The 20807-nt window shown below is 41.4% G+C and overlaps 1 protein-coding gene across 1 annotated transcript in view; it reads right to left on the minus strand.

Moving 5' to 3' along the window:
- The window catches only part of MDN1 (midasin AAA ATPase 1), a 175121-nt gene that overhangs the window by 20285 nt on the left and 134029 nt on the right, over positions 1-20807 (minus strand). The window contains exons 71-85 of the mRNA XM_045057836.1: positions 20040-20149; positions 19353-19426; positions 18678-18870; positions 17201-17360; positions 14962-15108; positions 14299-14422; positions 12997-13102; positions 11843-11958; positions 10452-10937; positions 9952-10178; positions 9009-9164; positions 8437-8606; positions 7501-7662; positions 4761-4898; positions 1132-1270 (exon numbers count right to left, since the gene is read on the minus strand). Coding sequence (XP_044913771.1) covers positions 1132-1270; positions 4761-4898; positions 7501-7662; positions 8437-8606; positions 9009-9164; positions 9952-10178; positions 10452-10937; positions 11843-11958; positions 12997-13102; positions 14299-14422; positions 14962-15108; positions 17201-17360; positions 18678-18870; positions 19353-19426; positions 20040-20149 — 2508 coding nt within the window. The remainder of the gene's footprint in view (positions 1-1131; positions 1271-4760; positions 4899-7500; positions 7663-8436; positions 8607-9008; positions 9165-9951; positions 10179-10451; positions 10938-11842; positions 11959-12996; positions 13103-14298; positions 14423-14961; positions 15109-17200; positions 17361-18677; positions 18871-19352; positions 19427-20039; positions 20150-20807) is intronic.

Consider the following 20807-nt stretch of genomic DNA (forward strand, 5'->3'; position numbering starts at 1 on the left):
ACTTTACTGGGCTTTGGTTTCTTGTCTGTGAAATGATGTCCAAGGTTCCTCCCCATCTCCAACATACTCTACACTTCTATTTTGACCATCTTTTAAAATCACACATCTAACTCAATCATAATTTTTTGCAATTGTTTTTGCTCAGTCTACTGTGACAAAGGTTATATTCTTATGCTGCTTAGGCAAGCATATGCTTTTCTACTCTAAGGTCAATTTTCATTTCTGCAAGATCTTCACTTAGAAGAAGACACAATTATCTCAAATTAAGCTCTGGATAGAAATTTAGGGGTAAGAACTGAATTATGGTATAAACACAACAGATGACAATGTGCTATAAGAAATCATATTCTCAAGCAAATTGTAATGACAGGGGAACGTTTATATGTTAAATGAAAAAAGCTGACTATAGAACTATTTATGGTGTGTGTATAGATAACTATTTTACAAATGTAGATATAGATATTTTACTCCTGAACTTTTGTTCCAAATCATCTGTCACAAATGTCTACTATTTTTATAATTTTTAAAAAGATTTTTTAAGAAACTACCCTGAACAATTTACTTTTTTTTAATATAAGTTTTTTTTTAAGGAGGAATTTTTTTTAAATTTTTTAATGTTTATTTATTTTTGAGAGACAGAGCGTGAGCATCGGAGGGGCAGAGAGAAGGAGACACAGAATCTGAAGCAGGCTCCAGGCTCTGAGCTGTCAGCACAGAGCCTGATGTGGGGCTCGAACTCACAAACTGCAAGATCATGACCTGAGCCGAAGTTGGCTCAACCAACTGAGCCACCCAGGCTCCCCTGAACAATCTACTTTTAAGCCAAGCTCTGTTAGAGACATCTCTCCTTGTTCCTTCAAGGTTCCCTGAAGGGGAAGTCACTGCACATAGTGCATGAGGCAGCCAAAATACCAGTCAATGTCTCAGTTTGCTCAGAAGAATCTCCAGAATGGACTATAGACTTCTGCCTCCATGGAGACAGTGATGAAACATGCATATAGCTGATGTTTTCATCTGCAGTTATGCAGAGTAATAAACTTGCTAAAAAAGATAATAGGCTCCTTATTGGGAAAATGTAATTTCCTAGATAAAGTATTTTTTAAAAACAAGAATGAAGTGATAATCTCAAACCTTTTTCAAGTTCCCCATCATGCATTTTCCCATCAAAGTCTTCTGACATCTCAATGGCATTATCCTCGCCCTTAATGTCTGGTTTTGAGTCGGGATCCTCTTTATCCTTTTCTTGGCCTTTCTGAAGTGTATCTTCTGCCTATATCAAAAAGTATTATAGAAAACATAAACGTTATAACTTTGCTAATGTTTATTTAGCTCTAAATAAGATAGAAATACCTAAATGCCAACATTAATGGTATAAAGTTATCTCTGGGGAGAGAAAAAAAGAGAACCAACAGAGACAACCACAAACAATTTCTAGTTTGCTTTAATATGTCTATAATTTCCAGTTTTGCTGCGCTGTGATTAGAGAACACAGAATTTTGTTGTTCTTTTTCATGTGAATTGTTAAAAAAATCCAGATTTAACAAGAATATGCAGTCTCAAAAAATATGAATTCTTAAGGATAAAAATTCATTCTTATTGTATTCCCCCTATCTCTAATATTTTTATCACTTTAGTCTCTCATAGACAGTAACTCAATGTAATTTTGTCCACTTACCCTTAAACTATATATTTCTATATACTCTAGGTGATATTTGGGCCAAAGATTCATGACTGTTCTTTCATTATGGTTGGATTTTTAAAAATGCTTTTTTAAAATACAAAAATAATAAAATCCCATTAAAAGAATTTTAAGCAAAACAGAAAGAGTTAGTTTCCCATGGCACCACCATCCTCCTCCCAAAGAAATCAGCATCAGTGACATTCTGGTGCATCTTTTTAACCATGAATACACCAATAAGCATTTAGTAATAAAGGCAATCTGTAGCAATATCTGCCTCCCAATATCTTTTTAAACAAAAATGGATCATTGCTTCACAAGCTGGCATTCTACTTTTCTTTTTTAACTCAAAAAATGTCTCTTAGATATATTTCTATGCTGATACATATAAATCTACCTCATTCTAACTTATAATGCTATTCTGCATGGATGGTAACATAATTTAAATAATTCCCTCTGATAAATATTTGGATTCTTTTATAATTTTTACCATTATAAATAATAGTATAGTGAACATACTTGAGTAAAAAACATTAACATTTCTATCAGGAAACATGGAATTCCTAGGTCAAAGAATACACACAATTCAAAATCTATGAGATACTGCCAAATTGTTCTGATAGCTTTTATCTCAATATTTTTCACATTGGATTGCACTTTTCTATTTTCTTTTTTTTTTTTTTGGCTTTAATATTTTCCTATGAGAAAAGTACTTTTGACAAAGTTAAATTTGAGAAATAGAGAAAAGGCAAATAAAAAAAATATATTATGCATTAAAAGAGCTTGGGGCGCCTGGGTGGCTCAGTCGGTTAAGCATCTGACTTCAGCTCGGGTCACGATCTCGCGGTCCGTGAGTTGGAGCCGCGCGTTGGGCTCGGGGCTGATGGCTCAGGGCCTGGAGCCTGCTTCGATTCTGTGTCTCCCTCTCTCTCTGCCCTCCCCTGTTCATGCTGTGTCTCTCTCTGTCTCGAAAATAAATAAAACGTTAAAAAAAATTAAAAAATTAAAAAAAGAGCTCTACCACACTTTTGGCTTTTTTTCCCACTCTTCCCTTCTAAGGATGAGAGTAAGTTTGAATTGGTTTGGTCCTTTATTTCTAATAGTTATAACCACACCTTAAATAAAAATTTATGGTCTGCTTTAGACTTAGAATATAGGCGCTAAAAAGAAATTCCATTATCTCTTATTCTTCAAGTCACAGTTGATAAATCTAAATGACTAATAATAATAATACGTTAAAAAAAAAAAATCACTGCCAAATGAGACACGCATTTTAAAAAGCCAACAGGGGTGTCTGGGTGGCTCAGGCCATTGGGCATCTGACTCTTGATTTCAGATCTCACAGTTCATGGGATCGAGCTCCACATCAGGCTTTGCACTGAAAATGCAGAGCCTGCTTGGAGTTCTCTCCCTCTCTGTCCTTCCCCTGCTCACACTCTCTCAACACACACACACACACACACACACACACACACACACACACACACACACACCGTTTTTTCGTTACCCAAGTGCCCCTTGGCTTTATTTTTAATTTTTTTCTAGTAAAACATTTTTATTTTTTAATTTTTAATTTTTTAATATAATTTATTGTCAAGTTAGCTAACATACAGCATATACAGTGTGCTCTTGGTTTTGGGGATAGATTCTCATGATGCATTGCTTACATACAACACCCAGTGCTCAACCCCACAAGTGCCCTTCTCAATGTCCATCACCCATTTTTCCCTCTTCCCTGCACCACTCCCTCTTCCACCCTCAGTTTGTTCTCTGTATTTAAGAGTCTCTTACAGTTTACCTCACTCTCTGTTTGAAATTATTCTCCCCCTTCCGTTCCCCCATGGTCTTCTGTTAAGTTTCTTGAGTTCCACATATGAGTGAAAACACATGGTATCTTTCTCTGACTTATTTCACTTAGCATAATACCCTCCATTCCCATCCATGTTGTTGCAAATGCCAGGATTTCATTCTTTTTCATTGCCAAGTAGTATTCCATTGTATATATAAACGTCATCTTCTTTATCCATTCATCAGTTGATGGACATTTAGGCTCTTTCCATAATTCGGCTATTGTTGAAAATGCTGCTATAAACATTGGGATACAAGTGCCCCTATGAATTGGCACTCATTTGTCCTCTGGATAAATCTTAGCCCAAGCCATCTATTTCAAAAACATTCTTCATTCCAACCAAAAGAGGATATAGATTAAAATTTCAATGGGTCTTAAAGACATACAATAAAACCTATTAAGAGTAAACAATGGCATTATTACTTAATGCAGTGGTCACTTAAAATAGCCATGGTTTTTATCTTTAAATGAACCACTACCAAAAACACTTCAGAAAATCATCAACAAAGACCTCCCCATTTAAAATAAGAGAATTTAATGGGGTGCCTGAGTAACTCAGTTGGTTAAACATCCGACTTTGGCTCAGGTCATGATCTTGCAGTTCATGGGTTCAAGCCCTGCATTGGGCTATGCTAACAGCTCAGAGCCTGCTTCAGATTCTGTGTCTCCCTTTCTCTCTCTGCCCCCCATTCATGCTCTTTTTTCTCTCAAAAATGAATAAACATTAAAAAAAATTAAATAAACACCAAAAGTTTAAATCATTTCCCTTTCTTTTAAAAAAAAAATTTTTTTTAACGTTTATTTATTTTTGAGACAGAGAGAGACAGAGCATGAATGGGGGAGGGACAGGGAGAGAGGGAGACAGAATCGGAAGCAGGCTCCAGGCTCTGAGCCATCAGCCCAGAGCCCGACACGGGGCTCAAACTCACAGACCGCGAGATCGTGACCTGAGCTGAAGTCGGACACTTAACCAACTGAGCCACCCAGGCACCTCAATCATTTCCCTTTCAAATTATAGCCATAACTAATGACTGAGCTGCAAAGTTCCTTGTTCTCTAGGCTTATTTATACCTGACTCCCTAAAGCTTTAGTATTCTTAGGGTTCCATGGATCACAGATTGAAACCATTACTTAGTAAAAACATTGATGTGTAAAATTTAATATTGAAAACAAAGGGAAATGGGGGTGAGCTTCTGTAAACTGTATGTGTATTTCACACATATGAAAACATACCTGTTCTTCATTTTCAATCTGGTCACTCACATCCTTCATGCCCTCGCCTTCCCCAATTCCACCTCCCTCATAGTCATGGAACTCAGTTGCTCCCTCTCCTGCTGAATCTTCCATGAATTCTTTGGGCAGGCAAAATCCCTTAAAAATAAAACAGTTAACAGTTAAGTACAAAAGCAATTAAAACAACAAAACAAAAACAAAAACAAAAAAAAAAGGATTTCTAGTCCTGATACAAAAAAAAAAAAAAAAAATTGTTAGCTTTTTTTAGCTCAATATTTTAAATCTGATGGGAATATATACAGTAAACTTTTGACATTGTTTTCCTCCTCGATAACAGTTATTATGCAGTTTCAAAGCTTGACATCAGATTTAACATATCAGGTTTTGACTCTGTAGAGGCCTTTTAGTGTGTGGTAATTTTTCATTTGGCAAGACAAAACTCTTAATGAATTATACTTGGACAGCACCTAGGAGTAAGTCATTGAGCAAGGGTAGAGCCTCTCAGTGTCTAAATCCCAAAGGGATTTTGTCATTCTTTATTTGCTTCTCAAATCAGTAAGACTAAGAGGAGAAAGAGGAGGGAGACAAGACATGTAACCCTGGAGGTTCAGCAACTTGAAACAGATGCCACAAAAGGTTTCATTTTTACTTCAAAAATTGAAGAAAATTTGGTATGGTGCTTCTCAAGTAAAATGTTAGTTTTAATATAAAAAGAATATGCCCCTCCTTCAACTCTTGAGCTAAATCTATCATTCCTGGGGTAGGTGCTACATCTAGCCTCAGCTGTTTTCTGCCAAGGCACCTGGCTGGCACAGTATAGGGGCTAGAGTCAAGAACAGGTCAGACACAGAAACACTCATCAAGTGTTAACAAAACTGTTTTGTGTTGGAAAATAGTTTGGAAAGAAAAATCAACTGCTAGCATGTGGGACAAAAATAAATAGAAAAACAAGTAGAAGAAAATAGTGGCTCTCTCCCATCCAAGTACTAACCAGGCCCGACCCTGTTTAGCTTCCAAGATCAGATGAGATCGGGAGAGTTCAGGGTGGTATGGCCATAGACAAAACTAGTGGTTCTCAATCAGGAATTTTATCAACAAGCTATCAAGCTGTCAATCTGAGGATGGAAATGTATTAAAAAATAAGCTGCCAACTAACAAAGAATTAAGATCCCAAACCTGCAAATACCGATTGTGACTCAGTTACAAAGAAACAGCTTTCCATGGATTAAGTGTTATAATTATGACATAGATCTATTATCTTAGCACTGAGTCTAACCTACTTTCAATTTCCCTCAGGACTACTCAGAAAGGATATGAATACAATCTGGATACTTAAAAACGTAGAAAGGCAAACTCACTATCAGGACATGTATTCTTAGAAAGCTGACTGAGGGTGGGCGCCTGGGTGGCGCAGTCGGTTAAGTGTCCGAATTCAGCCAGGTCACGATCTCGCGGTCTGTGAGTTCGAGCCCCGCGTCGGGCTCTGGGCTGATGGCTCAGAGCCTGGAGCCTGTTTCCGATTCTGTGTCTCCCTCTCTCTCTGCCCCTCCCCTGTTCATGCTCTGTCTCTCTCTGTCCCAAAAATAAATAAACGTTGAAAAAAAAATGTTTAAAAAAAAAAAAAAAAAAGAAAGCTGACTGAGGGGGACCTGGGTGACTTAGTTAAGGGCCCGACTTCGGCTTAGATCATGATCTTGTGGTGAGTTCAAGCCCCACATCGGGCTCTGTGTTGACAGCTCAGAGCCTGGAGCCTGCTTCATATTCTGTGTCTCCCTCTCTCTCTGTGTCCCTCCCCTGCTCATGCTCTGTCTCAAAAATAAATAAACATTTAAAATAGGTTCAGGTACAGGCAGAACATGACTGTACCAGGCGGAGATTCAGAGGTCCTTCTGCAGGGCACATCACTCACAGTAGCTACATCTGGAATAGCGGAAGGGCTCCCAACACTTTGCTTATATTAAAACCCCCACACCCCACTCCAAAACACAGGCCAAAGTCATTCTAAAACCTGTCAGACAAGAGCAACAGCACAAGTGGACAAATAGAACTGACCCAAATCTCAGGGTATGCTCACCATACACTGTCCTACCGCTCTTTTGCATATGGTATATTTTCCAAGGAGTGATGAGATGTGAGACTGGCTCAGTGCCCATCAGACAGAAGGAGCAAATAAGACATTCATTTATTTATTACTCAACAAATACACACATTCGTCCTCTACATACACTGCATGGGCTTGTCTTCCATTTTTAAACCCTTTCTAATACTCCAGTTAACCAGAATTAAGAACTCTTGACTATTTATAAGAAGCCTAAAGCCCATCTTTAATTTGTAAATTCCTATCTTCAAGTGACTCTTACGAGTATTGTACTTAGATTTGGAGAAAATCTTAGAATACTAAGGAAATCAAAATAAAAAGTACATTCAATTGAAGGTAGTTCTCACAAAAATGCTAAGGAGTGTGGGCAGATCTCATTTTACAAACAAGGAGACTAAGGTTAAGGATAGCCTCTGGAGTTTAGGGATTTCATCAGTGGGGGATCTGCAGGTTCCAAGACCTTAGTGGAAACAGGCATAGCGAAAGGGTGCTGGACAAAGCCCTAAAAAATCCACAGGGAGAGCAAATGACCTCCAGCTGTTTGTGAATGTCCTAAATAAAAGCCTGTGAAAGCAAGCACTTAATGGCTACCGAGTATTTGGTACTGGCTGCACCAGGGTGCTTCACATGAACAGTCCTTACCTCCTGGGCGAGCTCTGTAAAGACCTGGGCAAGAACAGAGAGCAGCTTTGCAGTGCTACGGTGAGTTGCCAAAGACATGGTCAGGAAGAAGAGGACGAGGTCTGAGTACCTGGAGAGCATGGGCACCAGACACACCAACAAGCAGCAGGATTGGCTGAAGAACTGCGGGCAAAAGATCACAAGGCCTGCTCACACTATGTAATGGGTGCTGGGTTTTCCCGGTAATAAAAATGTTCTGGAACTAAACAGCAACACTCATTGCACAATGTTGTGAATGCACTAAATGCCACTGATGGTAAGTTTTATGTATATTTTCTCTCTTACACACACGCACGCACGCCTCTACTATTTCTTCCGTCTTCACACAAACCTTCACAAAAGTACACTTTAAATTCTGTCACTTACAATCCATTTACTTAATAAAGTGTACAGTTTTTTTTTTTTTTTGAATAAGATGTTTATAAACGAATTCTATTCAGAATCAAAGTTGGCACTGGAGTCAGTGCTACAGACTTACAATGTCCTACAAAATAAGTTGCTTCTCTGGAATATTATGGAGGTGGCAACCTCCCCCTTTGCTAGCTTGTTGTGAAGGGAAAGATATTTGCAGAGTGTGGAGATTCATTAGCTGATGGCAGCAACATCCACCATTAACATCAAACACCCAGGAAAACATGTGGTTAGGGTATGAAAGAATCCCCAAGATGACAGATACTCTGGGTTGCTAGCATTTTTTTTGCATCTATGCATCTTAAAACTATAACCCTTAGCTAGCAAGCCCTAAGCTTTTCACAGTTTGTCAGTCATGTTTACCTGCATAAAGAAAACAAATTTTGAGTGATTTTTGCCCCCAAAGGTCTGCTTTGGGAGCACCTACATGGAGCAAAGTGAAACCCACTCTGGATGGCAAGAAGCTTCTGAAGCACTGCTGGTTACCGTGTGTTTTGCTGCTGTGCCATCTTCACCGTACGATTTCAGCCTCTCCAACAGCTCAGAGACAGCAGAAATGATTCTCTGCACATGCAGAGTGCTCACGTCGGCCCACAAATCATCCTCTAACAGTTTTGTTAGATGTCCTGATTGCAGTCCCTCCAAGCCTGCTGCCCCTTTCATTCACAGAAAAGGAAGACATGATGAGTAACACAAAATAAACCCTTTTCATCTCCATTCATGCACTCATCATTCCCAATATCTGTCCTTAAATATTTAGCCACAAAGGGGCGTCTGGGTGGCTCAGTCGGTTGAGAGCCCGACTTTGGCTTGGTCTTGATCTTGTGGTTTGTGGATTCGAGCCCTGCATCGGGGTCTGTGCTGACAGCTCAGAGCCTGGAACCTGCTTCAGATTCTGTGTCTCCCTCTCTCTGCCCCTCCCCACTCGTGCTCTGTCTCTTTCTCTCAAAAATAAATAATAAACAAAAAAAAAAATTTTTTTAAAATATTTAGCCAGAAAAATAAATTTAAAAATTAAATCAAGTAGAAAAATAGCTTTTGCTTGATTTCAGACATACCATCCTCTTCTTGTGGTCTGCTTTGGTCAGTGTTCTCCTCTGTCTTTTTACGGTTTCTTTCTGCTAAGTTCTGGATGGCACAAAGGATGGCCCGGATGGCAGTTTCCACCTGTTCTGAAAAATCTTCCACAAACCCTTCATCTAACATTTGGTTTCCTAGTAAGTAAGAAGGTGTAAAACAAACAAAAAACCCAATCATTTGCTCCAGTGCCTCTAGAAATCATTAACAATCCTCACTTGTTATTTTTACAAAACAGCCACCTGTTAACCACCTACTACGAGTGAGCCACAGTGTCAAACTGTGCTGAATACAAAGATGAATGAGACACATTCCTTGCTGAGATGAATTACAAGTTTATCATCTTTTATTGAAAGTTCTGCTAGAAGAATGCCAAAAATACGAAAATAGTTAAGATGCTGTATATAACCACCAATTTAGTCCAAATATCAGCCCTCAGCTTTCCAGTCTCAGAAAGAACTGTCTGCTAACAGCGAGTGAGCCCGTGCTGCCTCCCTACATGTGTGCTACAAAGTGACATGATCAACTCAAAGGCAAGGTACTCAAAGAAATGAAGCAGAGAGGTGCCTGGGTGGCTCAGATGGTCGACTCCGACTCTGGATTTTGGCTCAGGTCATGATCTCATGATTCACGAGTTCGAGCCCTACATGGGGCTCTGCACTGACAGTGTGGAGCCTGTTCGGGATTGTCTCTCTCTTCCTTTCTCTCTCTCAAAATAAATAAATAAACTTTAAGAAAAAAGAGAAATGAGGCAGAAAGAGCTAAGAGCTAGGGGTTCCAACCACACCTATCTGCCTTAGAACCCTGGACAGATATGTCTGGAACAAAACATAATGTGTCTTTAGGATAGTCTAGATTTAAATCTGTAAGACATCACTCCTACACCAGGCTTTGACTCCCTTACTGAGTGACAGACAGTCTTACCACTTTGGCTTCCTGAAGCAAGTAGATGTGTCTTCCAGGAAGTAAAGTCATCTGTGGCTTTATTGATTTCTCCTCTTAAATAGTCCAGGCTCTCAACTAATGCCATTTGTTGGTCTGTTTGCTCAACTTGTATCCTGGGAATAATGAACAAGGACTCTAGTCCTTGCAAATGAACTGACACCTGGGACAGACAACTCAGCCCAGAAGAACAAACTTCAAAATCTTTCCTGCAACAACAGAAATTCAACAATGTTGAGAAGAAGGGGCTACCATAAACACACACACACACACACCCCGCTCCTTCCATCCACTAAAATGTGAGCAGGGGAGAATTCACCGTACCTCAAGAGTAACAGCTAGACATACGCTACAAAGCACTATGAAGGTCCACAGAGAAACAGAATTGAAATAAAATAACCTTTCATCATTTTATCCCCTTACCAAACTCTGAGCAAGCACCCAAGCACAAAGAGGGACAGTACAGACATAGCCATACTCACCAAGAATGAAAGAGAGTCTCACAAGACTGCTGCCTGATTTTGTCAACACCAGCTTTCACTGTTTTAATGGTTTTCAGCATCTCTGTTAATCTTGCAGTTGACTGTTGCCAAAGCTCGTCCTGTTTCCGCATCCAGCAACCAGAGGGCAGCTGATTTCGAGGTAGTGGGGATGGGCAACTCAGTTCTGATGGGATGAGGTCCTGTATGGCTCCAGAAAGCTGGCCGTTGGTGAGCTCTGGTCCTTCTGGGTAGGGGGCAGAAGGCTGACCCTGTACCTGGGCACCACCGTGGCCTGGAGTTGGCCCTGCACTGGGGCAGCACTGGAGGAGCAAGGAGAGCTGCTCAAGCAGGATCTGGCTCTGCATGGCCAGATGCTGCAGCCTTTCTGTCCACTGCTGCACACCATCCTGAGGGGGGAAGGCCACCGGGTAGACCAGCGGCTCAGTCAGCCTGCCATGAATCTCCTGCACACAGCCAAGGAGGTTCCTGTGCAGAGAAACCCATGGAGAAATCATGTGGCACCTTAAACTGCATCGCCATGTTGTTTTTAACAATAACTTCATTTGTTTCTGAACAAAGTATGGGCTTTTTCACATAATCAAGGAGAGAACCCCCATGGTTAAGACTGTTAAACGCCCTTTGAAGTACTTAAACACAACCTTCTAAAGACCGAAAACAAGTGTCTTCAGTCTTACACAAGTGTCAAAACTCACTGCTTATCACCTACCCCCTTACAGCTTTTTCCCATCTAACAGTCAAGTCACTGCAGTGATTTCAACCATTACTTAAAAAAAAAAAAAAAATCTAGTAAACGTGGTATACTTTGTTAGATAAACCATTATGCGTACAACAGAAAATGGTTGCGGCCAAAGTGATTACAATCTGGAAATACTACCTCTCAGCCAAGAATCCATTCAAAAAATGATGACAGGCTTCCTAACTGTCCTCGTCTTTTAAATATTTAATTCCACTGAGGAACCTCCATGCATGGCTCAGCAAATTGCAACTCTGTGGTCCAAAACCCCCCATGAACTGAAGCAGTCTCAAATCTAATCTATGCCCAGAGACAGATGCTACAATACCATACACACAACCCTGTCACGCAATCTGATGGACTGTCAACCACAAACCCCCTCTCTCCAGACCAAGGTGTACTTCAGCCATGGCAATTTTATCTAATTCAGCCCCCGAACTCATCTCCCAGGGCCCATTCTCCCAAGAGGTGCTGCCACAACCACAGGGCAGAAGCACATCACCAAAATCAAGGGGAAGAGCCAAGAGAAACCCCATCTGCTTCTCTGGGTCTCAAAAGTTCATTTCCAAATTGAGAGCAGACTCACACAATTGTTCCTAATTCATGCCACAAACCCAACTAACTAGTTCGTGAATACCTGAGGAGGATCCACTGCTCAGTCAGCGTGGTCAGGGAGCGCCGCTGTTGGATAAGCACCTTCATCAGATGTGCCGAGAACCCTTTGCATCGCTCGACGTTGCTCATGCCCAACTCCTGCAAAGGGGAAATGGAAACATGCCAAAGGAATTACTGGCAAACATCACCACACACGCAGGTGTCACCAGAAAGCAGTTTCATCCAAAACTCGCTGGGGAAAGTGCCTTTTAATTGGATAAGCTTTGGATATGCTGCAGTCTAGAGGCAACACATTCATCTTTCTAAGCAGTGCTTCTCAAATTGTGCTTCCACAAATCACTGATGTTCCATGAATAGGAACTAGATTTAACACTGAGACACCTGAGTGGTTCAGCTGGTTAAACATCTGACTATAGATTTTGGCTCAGGTCATTAGTCTCACAGTTTGTGAGTTCGAGCCCCGCATCGGGCTCCATGCTGGCAGTGTGGAGCCTAGTTGGGATATTCTCTCTCTGTGTCTCTCTCTCTCCCCTTCTCTCTGCTGCTCCCCAGCTCGCTCTAAGTAAATAAATAAACTAAAACAAAACAAAACAAAAAAAGAATTAGTTTAACATCAAAATTAGTGGCCTTTTCTCAATTCACAAGAAGAAAACTATCTGAAGATGGCATTCTCCACATGAAGCTTTTCTTATATAACCTCTTTTCTAAATGTTTTATTTATTTTTGAGAGAGAGAGTGTGTGTGCATGAGCGCATGTGGGGAAGGGGCAGAGAGAGAGAGAGAGAGAGAGAGAGAGAGAGGAAGACAGAGGATCCGAAGCAGGCTCTATGCTGACAGCAGTGAGCCCACGAGGGGCTCGAACTCACAAACCCTGAAATCATGACTCCAGCCGAAGTCAGATGCTCAATCGACTGAGCTACCCAGGCACCCCTTACATAACTTTTCTTACGCATTTGGTCTTGTTGGCAAATGTAAGTAATAGAATTTATGATAAAATGTTTTCTGATAAAGCACAAAATTACACTGATTTATACTGTAAGTTTAATGTTCTGCAAAAAGCTCAGTCACGTTCTGTAATGGGCTCTGATCACTTGGTAAGACCTGAGAGTGCTGCCCTGGAGGAACAAAATAGGAGCTTTCCCTGGGCCCCGGCAATTCTGAGGTTCTTTCACCTACCTTGGCAGGAGCTGCTAAGGCTGCACTAAGCCTGGCGTGCCGTGCAAGAGAGCGAAAGAAGTACTTCTGGCATCCATCCCATGAAGAGGAGATTTCTGTCAGCAGCCTAGAAATCAACAAGATATACTTAATTAAAACCACTATTTCCCATCAAAGATCCTGAAGACTCAGAGATTGGTATTATTTAGTCACAACCAAAGGCTAAGAGCGCGAATAGATTCATTTCTGTGAGGTCTCATTCAGTCAGGCGCTCATTAGTCCTTTATGCAAAGAATGTATTACATACTTAACAATGGAAGTATAGAGGGAAAATAAATTATGATGACAATATAGTTTCCTTAATGAAAACTTTATAACTATCTTAGGAGTGGAAGCTAAAGGTCATAAATTCTGATGCCCACAGGGGCCAAGCAGTTAACATAAATGATTAAGGACAGACAAGCACAAAATGATACATGGCAATGACAGCCGACCTCAATGTGGGAAAAGCAACAGGACTGTTTGCAGACTGTAGTGATCTGGAGAGCATGTGTCCTGTCCAAAGGAGGGAGCTACAGTTTAACTTTCTCACAGGAAAGCAAATCCAATTGGCCCAATCTTCCTGAAAAACTGAAATTCAGAATATTTATATATTTATGTTAAAATTTCTACTTTGGGGATGCCTGGCTGGCTCAGTCAGAAGAGCATGTGACTCTTGATCTCAGGGTTGTGAGTGTGAGTCCCACGATGGGTCTAGAGATTGCTTAAATAAATCTTAAAAATAAAATTTCTACTTTTTATAATGCTGTGTTGAATTAAACTTTAAAGCACTCAGAGGGCCACTGAGCAAACAAAATACAAATGTATGTGTACCCAGCTCATGCAAATCATCTATTTACAACCACTTCTGCCACAGTTATGAACACAGAGGTAACTCTGTCTCAAAATTTATAGGTTCTCAAATTGAAGAATACATTAGAAATTATAAAGAATTTATGTATATGAAATAGCTAAAAATGTGGCCATTCTCTCACAGATTTTCGCCTGTGAATTCAAACCAAGTGAGGAGACCTCAGGAAAATCAAAGGACCAAAAAAATAACGGGAGAGGTGAATACAAGGAGAAAGAAAAAGAAAAAAGAAAAAAAAAAGTCTCTTACTGAATGCTCACCACATGCCAGATGCAGAGCCAGAGCCAGAGCCAGGCACTTTTTAAAATGTTATCTTTACAGCAATGCTAGGAGAGAGGTATTCTATCCCCATTTTGGCAAATGAAGACATGAAGCTTAAATGACTTGCTCCATTTATAATTTAAAAAACAAACCTAGAATCAGCCTGAGTGCTGCTGACTACAGACAATGCACTCCGGAGATCTAACGGGTGAAGATGAAGCATCTCTTGAGGGTTTTTTGAACGGGCCCAGGCAAGACCTTTGCGATATGACAAACCTAGGAAGTAAATAGCATGCATTTAAGTAAAGGAACTCAGAAGAGAATAACTGTGCTATGCCCCACCCCATCCCACTGCCACTATGACTCTAAAAATAAAGTCCTTGGAATAGCACCACCCAGGAGCTTGTTAGAACTCAGGCTGACAGGCCCTGCCCTGCCCCTACTACAACAGAACCCCTGCATTTAACAAGATTCCCTGAGTCATTGGAACATACATTAAAGTTTGAGAATTTGCTCTCTAAGCTACATTGGAAGGGTGGGTGCCATACAACATATGGTGATGAAAACAAAGCATGGTTTCTGAGAACCTTCGTTACAAAACTGTGAAAATATTTGGGACTCACAAATGGTTGGTTCATCACATGGATTTCATATGTGTGACTGAACTCTCAGAATGGCATTTCAAAACCTTGCCTACTGCCTCCTGCTTTCCACCACCCCAATCGTCTCTAGAAATTCCCCCCACATCACCCGCGTTGTTTTCCACCCTAAGAGCTGGTGATCATTCTTCATCAGGTTTCCAATGAGAACCATACCAGTTTTGGCAAGGTGTTGAAAGAGGTCTGCTAAAGCTCGCTGCTTCCGCAGGAGAATATGCTTGGCTTCTGACCGCTGCTTCTCCTTCTCTGCAGAGGGCTCCACCTTCAAGCTCTGCAGCTCACTCACAGAGGAAATCACTTCACCTAAGGAAATAACAAGGAGGAAATACCGAAATCCCAGTCTAATTAACATGTTAAACTACTCAGACCCAGGACATCGTGGGACACGAGAACCAGGTGACACTCATCTTTACAGCTCTGATAACTAGCACAGTCCTTAGCATTTGGTAAATTCTAAATTAAAGGTGCACGGAAATAGAAAATACTCATGGAATTCATCCCTCTTGACAACAAACAAACCAAATAAAAGTAGTTTTTTTTTTTAATTTATGGGGTTTAAAAATAGGCAAAAAAGCACTTGTTGAACACTATGTGCAGCAATTTATAGTAAGAATTTAAATCATATATTTCCCATAAATAGGATACATCCTGAGGTCCTATCCTGTACCTGGTTTGTGGTTGATGTTCCCTTACTCTGTACAACTCCAGGAGCACTGATTTACAGCTGTTTGGAGAGGCTCAGAAAGGTCTAGTCACTTACTAAAGTTCATTCAGCTAAAGAGTGACTAGAAGACAGGACACAAACCCTGGCCAAACTGACTCTGAAACCCAAATTCTTTCTCCAGCACCACACTGCCTTGCTGAATACCCATGGGTGGCTGTAACATGAGGCTGCTGCCTGCCTGCCACAGGGAGTGTTATGGACTGTGTCCCCCAAAATTCATGTTAGAGTCCTAACCCCCAGTGCCTCAGATTATGAGTGCATTTGGAGATAAGACCTTTAAAGAGGTAATTAAGGTAAGGTGAGGCAACATGGGTGGGCCCTAATCCAACCTGACTGATGTTCTTAACAGAAGAGTAGGACATGGGAGAACATGTGAAAACACAGAGGGGAAACAGAGCAGCCAAGGGGACAGACCTCAGAAGAAACCAAACCTGCAAATACTTTGATTTCATATGTTTAACTTCCAGAACTGTTTAGAAAACTAACTTTTCTTGTTTAAGCCACCCTATATGTGATACTTTAAGGTAGCTCTAACAAACTAACATGGACATTCTAGTCTTCCAGAAGAAAGCAAGTATAGTGGACACCATTATACGGACATTGTAGGAAAGTCAGAGAATTCTTTGCATCACAGAGTGGGTACCCTTTCCAGAAGATGTACATGGGACCTGTATCCCATTCATTTCGATCATCAGGATCAGGCAGGCAGATCATCTTTAGCAATGGATATATATAATAGGCTATTGTTCTAACAAGTTTTTTTTTTTAATGTTTATTTTTTTGAGACAGAGAGGGAGAGAGAGAAAGACATATGGAGTGCACACATTCATATGTGCACAAGCAGGGGAGGGGCAAAAAGAGGGGGTGAGAGAGAATCCCAAGCAGGCTCCACACTGTCAGCTCAGAGCCTAGCTTGGGGCTCGATCCCACACACTGTGAAATCATAATATGAGCTGAAATCAAGAGTCAAATGCTTAACCAACTGAACCACCCAGGCACCCCCTAACACGTTTTAAAAATAAAGAGCTCCCTGAGATCACATTGTAGCCTCATTGAAGAAGGACCAGTTTCACTCTGACACCATACTCATGGGGGTGATTAGGGGTGCAGACAGTGCTGGAGGATGACAAGACCTCAATCTATTAAGTTCTGGAATCCCTTCCCCAGCCACGGCTGTTATACTACAGAGCAAATCTCGGCTCTCAACTTCCCCTGTGCAAGGACGACCAGCAGATGAAACTGCTACATCTCTCCACAGTGAAGAAAGCAAGTAAAGGACAGTGAGTGAATCTTCCTTCTCCTTTAACTCAAGGGAAACAATATTTGGAGAGGTAGGAACAGCTTACAGACTCTGAGAAACTTGTCTCTATACCTCTTTATTCATGCCCCCAACCAAAGAGAGCTGATATAGACAAGGTTACTGCAGAAAATGGCATAACATAGCATTAGCTATGGACAAGATGGACAAGGTGAAAATTATAACAGCTTGTGTGGTCTCTGCTGGTTTCTGCGACTGGGCTCTGTTTTTTAGCCCACTTGTTTATTCAATTAACCGCTCAACACTACTGATGAGGTCAAAAAAAGGACATAGGTAGCAAATTCCCATGCTCTTGGGGGCACTAGAGAAAACAGAGCAAACCCCACCCTTTGCCCCTGGCTGCTGGCACTCACCAGTGAAGTGATCAAGGCCCTCCACTAGGTAAGGCAGACGGCTTTCCTTCATGAGCGTCAGGCACACCTTCCTCATTCGTTTCATGAGCTTTGGCAAGCGACACAGCAGCTCTCCCTCCAAGGGGAAAGAAGCACCCTGACACTGTTCTGGAATCACAGCCTGTGAGACAGAGCACAGGTTAGTCTCACTGCCAAGAACAGTAACAGCACTCACCTGCACTGGTGCTAAATTTAAATGCCATACCCCTCTACACACACTCAGCTCAGTAAGTATTAAATCCTCTCCTCCCCAACTCTGAGGTCTCCCAAGAACAAAAGCAGCATCACCAAAATTAAGATGTGTCCTGGATATTTAGAGAACCCTACTGCTGCTCCACATGAGATCACTTAGAAGCACCCCGTCCCACCTGCGGCAATACTACCCTGTGCTAGCGACCATTCTAGACTTTGGAATATACTAGAACTGCTGCCTTTATGGTGCTGTGCTGCACTGCCTGTCTTGGACACACAAGTCGTACTTCTACCACCACCTCTTCCACCCTCCACTTTCTTCAATTCGATTATGAGGAACCCAGATACTGGATAATGGGAAAAACTTTCGTCCACCGGGGCATATTTTCATCCCCCCCCCCCCCCCCCCGCCAAAGAATCTCTGAAATTCCTATGCTGTCATCAACAGCAAATCAAAAATTTTGGTCAGCATGACAGAAATCAGTGAGCTGATGAATATAATCAAAAGAAAATGAACTTGGAGCCCACACCATATTTGTAGAACCACAGCATGGCTATATGCTCAATTTCTATTACACTTTCTGTACTTGGGAAATACTAAAAATAGCTTGAGGACTTCCACTGCTTACTCTATGGACCCACAACGGTAAGTACAGTAGGAAGGCAAAGGCTATTACTGTCCTGAGGTGTGCTCTCTGATCCCAAAGCTCTATACATCTAAGGATATAATGCGGGACCACCCATTCTGTAACAGACCTGCTCACCCAAAGTCTCCATAACTGTTACATTTTCTGGAATTTTGCAAGCCAGCTCTTAACTGTTGGTGCTTGAAGTTGGTCATGATGAGAGAATTTATACCATGGTCATCAGCAACCACTAAAATCAACCTATCATTGCAAACATTCACCTATACAGCAGCTTCATCATGTGGTAACCCAAAGGCAGCTTCAATGGCATATTCCTCAACTGATGCTTAAGTCTTCCATCACAGGAAGATGAAATCTTCACAGGTAAGCACAGAAAGTGCGTATTTCCCATAGGCGAACATTAAACTTTCAGCACTAGGACTGATGCCTTTTGCCTTATTAGGTAGCAGTGTCAGACATACAGACAAGTGCTATATTTGTCCAAAGAGCAAGATTTCAAAGGAATTGCCTTGCCCAGTTCTAGGGACATTCTTCCACATAAAGCACAGACCTCACTAGACTGGCCCAAGAATAAGCAAACACCATCTCATAAGGTATACCTGTGCAGCTACTGGCCGGGCCAACAGGGTCTCCCTCAGTGCCATGTTCAGACTCTGAATGGGGGATGCCTCGCTGGTGGCTGCTGGCTGTGACAAAAAGTCAGGCTGTTCCTCCTTGTCACTCTCCACCAAGGATGACCGGCAGGGTTCACTCAGGACGGCTTCAAATTTCTTCATGAATTTAAAGAGGGTCCTGGCCCCATGTAATAACAGATGAAGAGGAAAAGATGGATGGAAAGTGAGGAAATGTAAAATGGCATAATGCACACACATATAACTTAATAACCTTATCGTCTGTACGCATGAACCCCTTAGATACTCATAATCATCCTGTTTATTTTTTAAGGAAAAGTAAGGCAGGTATTGTCATCTCCTTTTTCTAGAAGTAAAAACTGAGGCCAGGAATGGGGGCATCACTTCACTCAAGGGAAGACAGCTAGTATGTAGCAGAAGTGCTCAGGCTGCTTTGTCTCGAGGCACACCAATTCTTTTTGTAGGCAGACTTTGCTTCAGGTGGTAGGGGGTGCTGTCGAAAAGCCACACCCAAACAATCTAGTGCTTCATAATGAGTTCAAAGCAGCACTAAGGCCACTTGAACAATTTAATTTAGTCTTGCTACCTAGCATACAAAAATTCTCACCTTTAGTCACTCTGAATTTTTAAAAGATAAATTACCTGTGTGTCTTTTCCACAGATTGTTTAATGGACCAGAAGCTGACATCATTCCACTTGGATATCTTTACAAATTCCTGTAAGATAAATGAAGAACGAGGAATGGTAGTATTTTGTTTCTTTCTAAATCACCTGTTTACTGAAGACCAGAGCCCACTCCATCCCACATACAGGACTGTATACCAGTGAACAAGTAAAACAAGTCTAAAATGGGAACCCAGGTGTTTGTCACAAAGCAATGAAAAGAGAGTGCTCCTATGATCAACATGTCACCTGATATGTGTTCAGCTTGTACCAGGGCTGCCTCCACAACCACTGAATTATCAAAAGATAGGACCCTCCTTTCCCCCAGGGCACCTTGATGACATACAACACTAGATGGCGTTCCTCTGAGGTGGAAAATCAGCCAGGGCAAGAGCGAGGGAGTGAACACTAACAGACGTTTGTGGCCATCTTCTTGAGAAGCCTTTGACGGGCCACTCCACTAACCCGTCACACACTTGGGACAGGTCAGCAATGGAGCCAATGCCACAGAATAAATCTTGCCATTCTACTTGGCAGTTGCAATGCTCTCCTCCATTTCCCAGAGCCCCCTGCTTCATAGTTAAATGGATAAAAGAAAAGAACTAAACAAAGAATTTGCTGATTTTGTTCTCCCAAGAGTAATCATTACAAAGCTGTTCATCTTACTTTAAGTTCTTTTTCTAGGGGGGAACGAAGTTCCACAATTTTGGCTTGGACCCGGTCAAAGAATTGCTTGTAATAATGGTACAAATTCCACAGAACACTGCAAAGTGAATCTGGAAGAAATGAAAAGGAAACAAAAACACCACACTTGCTGCATGTGCTACTGGCTCCACCTGTGGGCTTCACATTTTAGTGACGCTCCTTCCTCTTTACTCTTCAGGCCATGAGATGACAGCACAACATTTCACAGGCATGTTATTTAACAGCTTATCAGGGAGTCTGAGTCTAGCAATTCCCTGAGATGCAGGCAGCCTGTCACCTCTACCCCATTTTTTCATTACAGCTTATACTGAATTTTGTTGCTCTTAAAGGTGATGTACTCAGATGTTCCACTAAACACAATTTCAAACCCTTTCTCAGAATCTTATTGTAAAGTCAGCAGAAACGAAACCTGTTTTAAAAGCTGGCCTATTAAGAGGTTCACCCTGACTGCTCATTCACATACAATCTATAGTCCTAGTTACATTTTCATCCAAATAGCTGTGGTCAGGGACAGTAATTGACAGTGTTTCCTATGCAGTTACTTGATATGTAGTAGAGCACTTGCTAGATCAAAGAATCTAATTATGGCCTGGATCAAGCAGAAGCTTAGCAGGACACCTACACGGTCGATACAGAAAGATATGCAGCCTCAACATGCCAGTTCCCAAGATCTGCATTTGGCAATTTACCTCTGGCAGAATTCATTAGTTTGGGCTTCATTTATAACCA

Source organism: Felis catus, chromosome B2 (assembly GCF_018350175.1).
Source record: "Felis catus isolate Fca126 chromosome B2, F.catus_Fca126_mat1.0, whole genome shotgun sequence".
NCBI classification, from domain to species: domain Eukaryota; kingdom Metazoa; phylum Chordata; class Mammalia; order Carnivora; family Felidae; genus Felis; species Felis catus.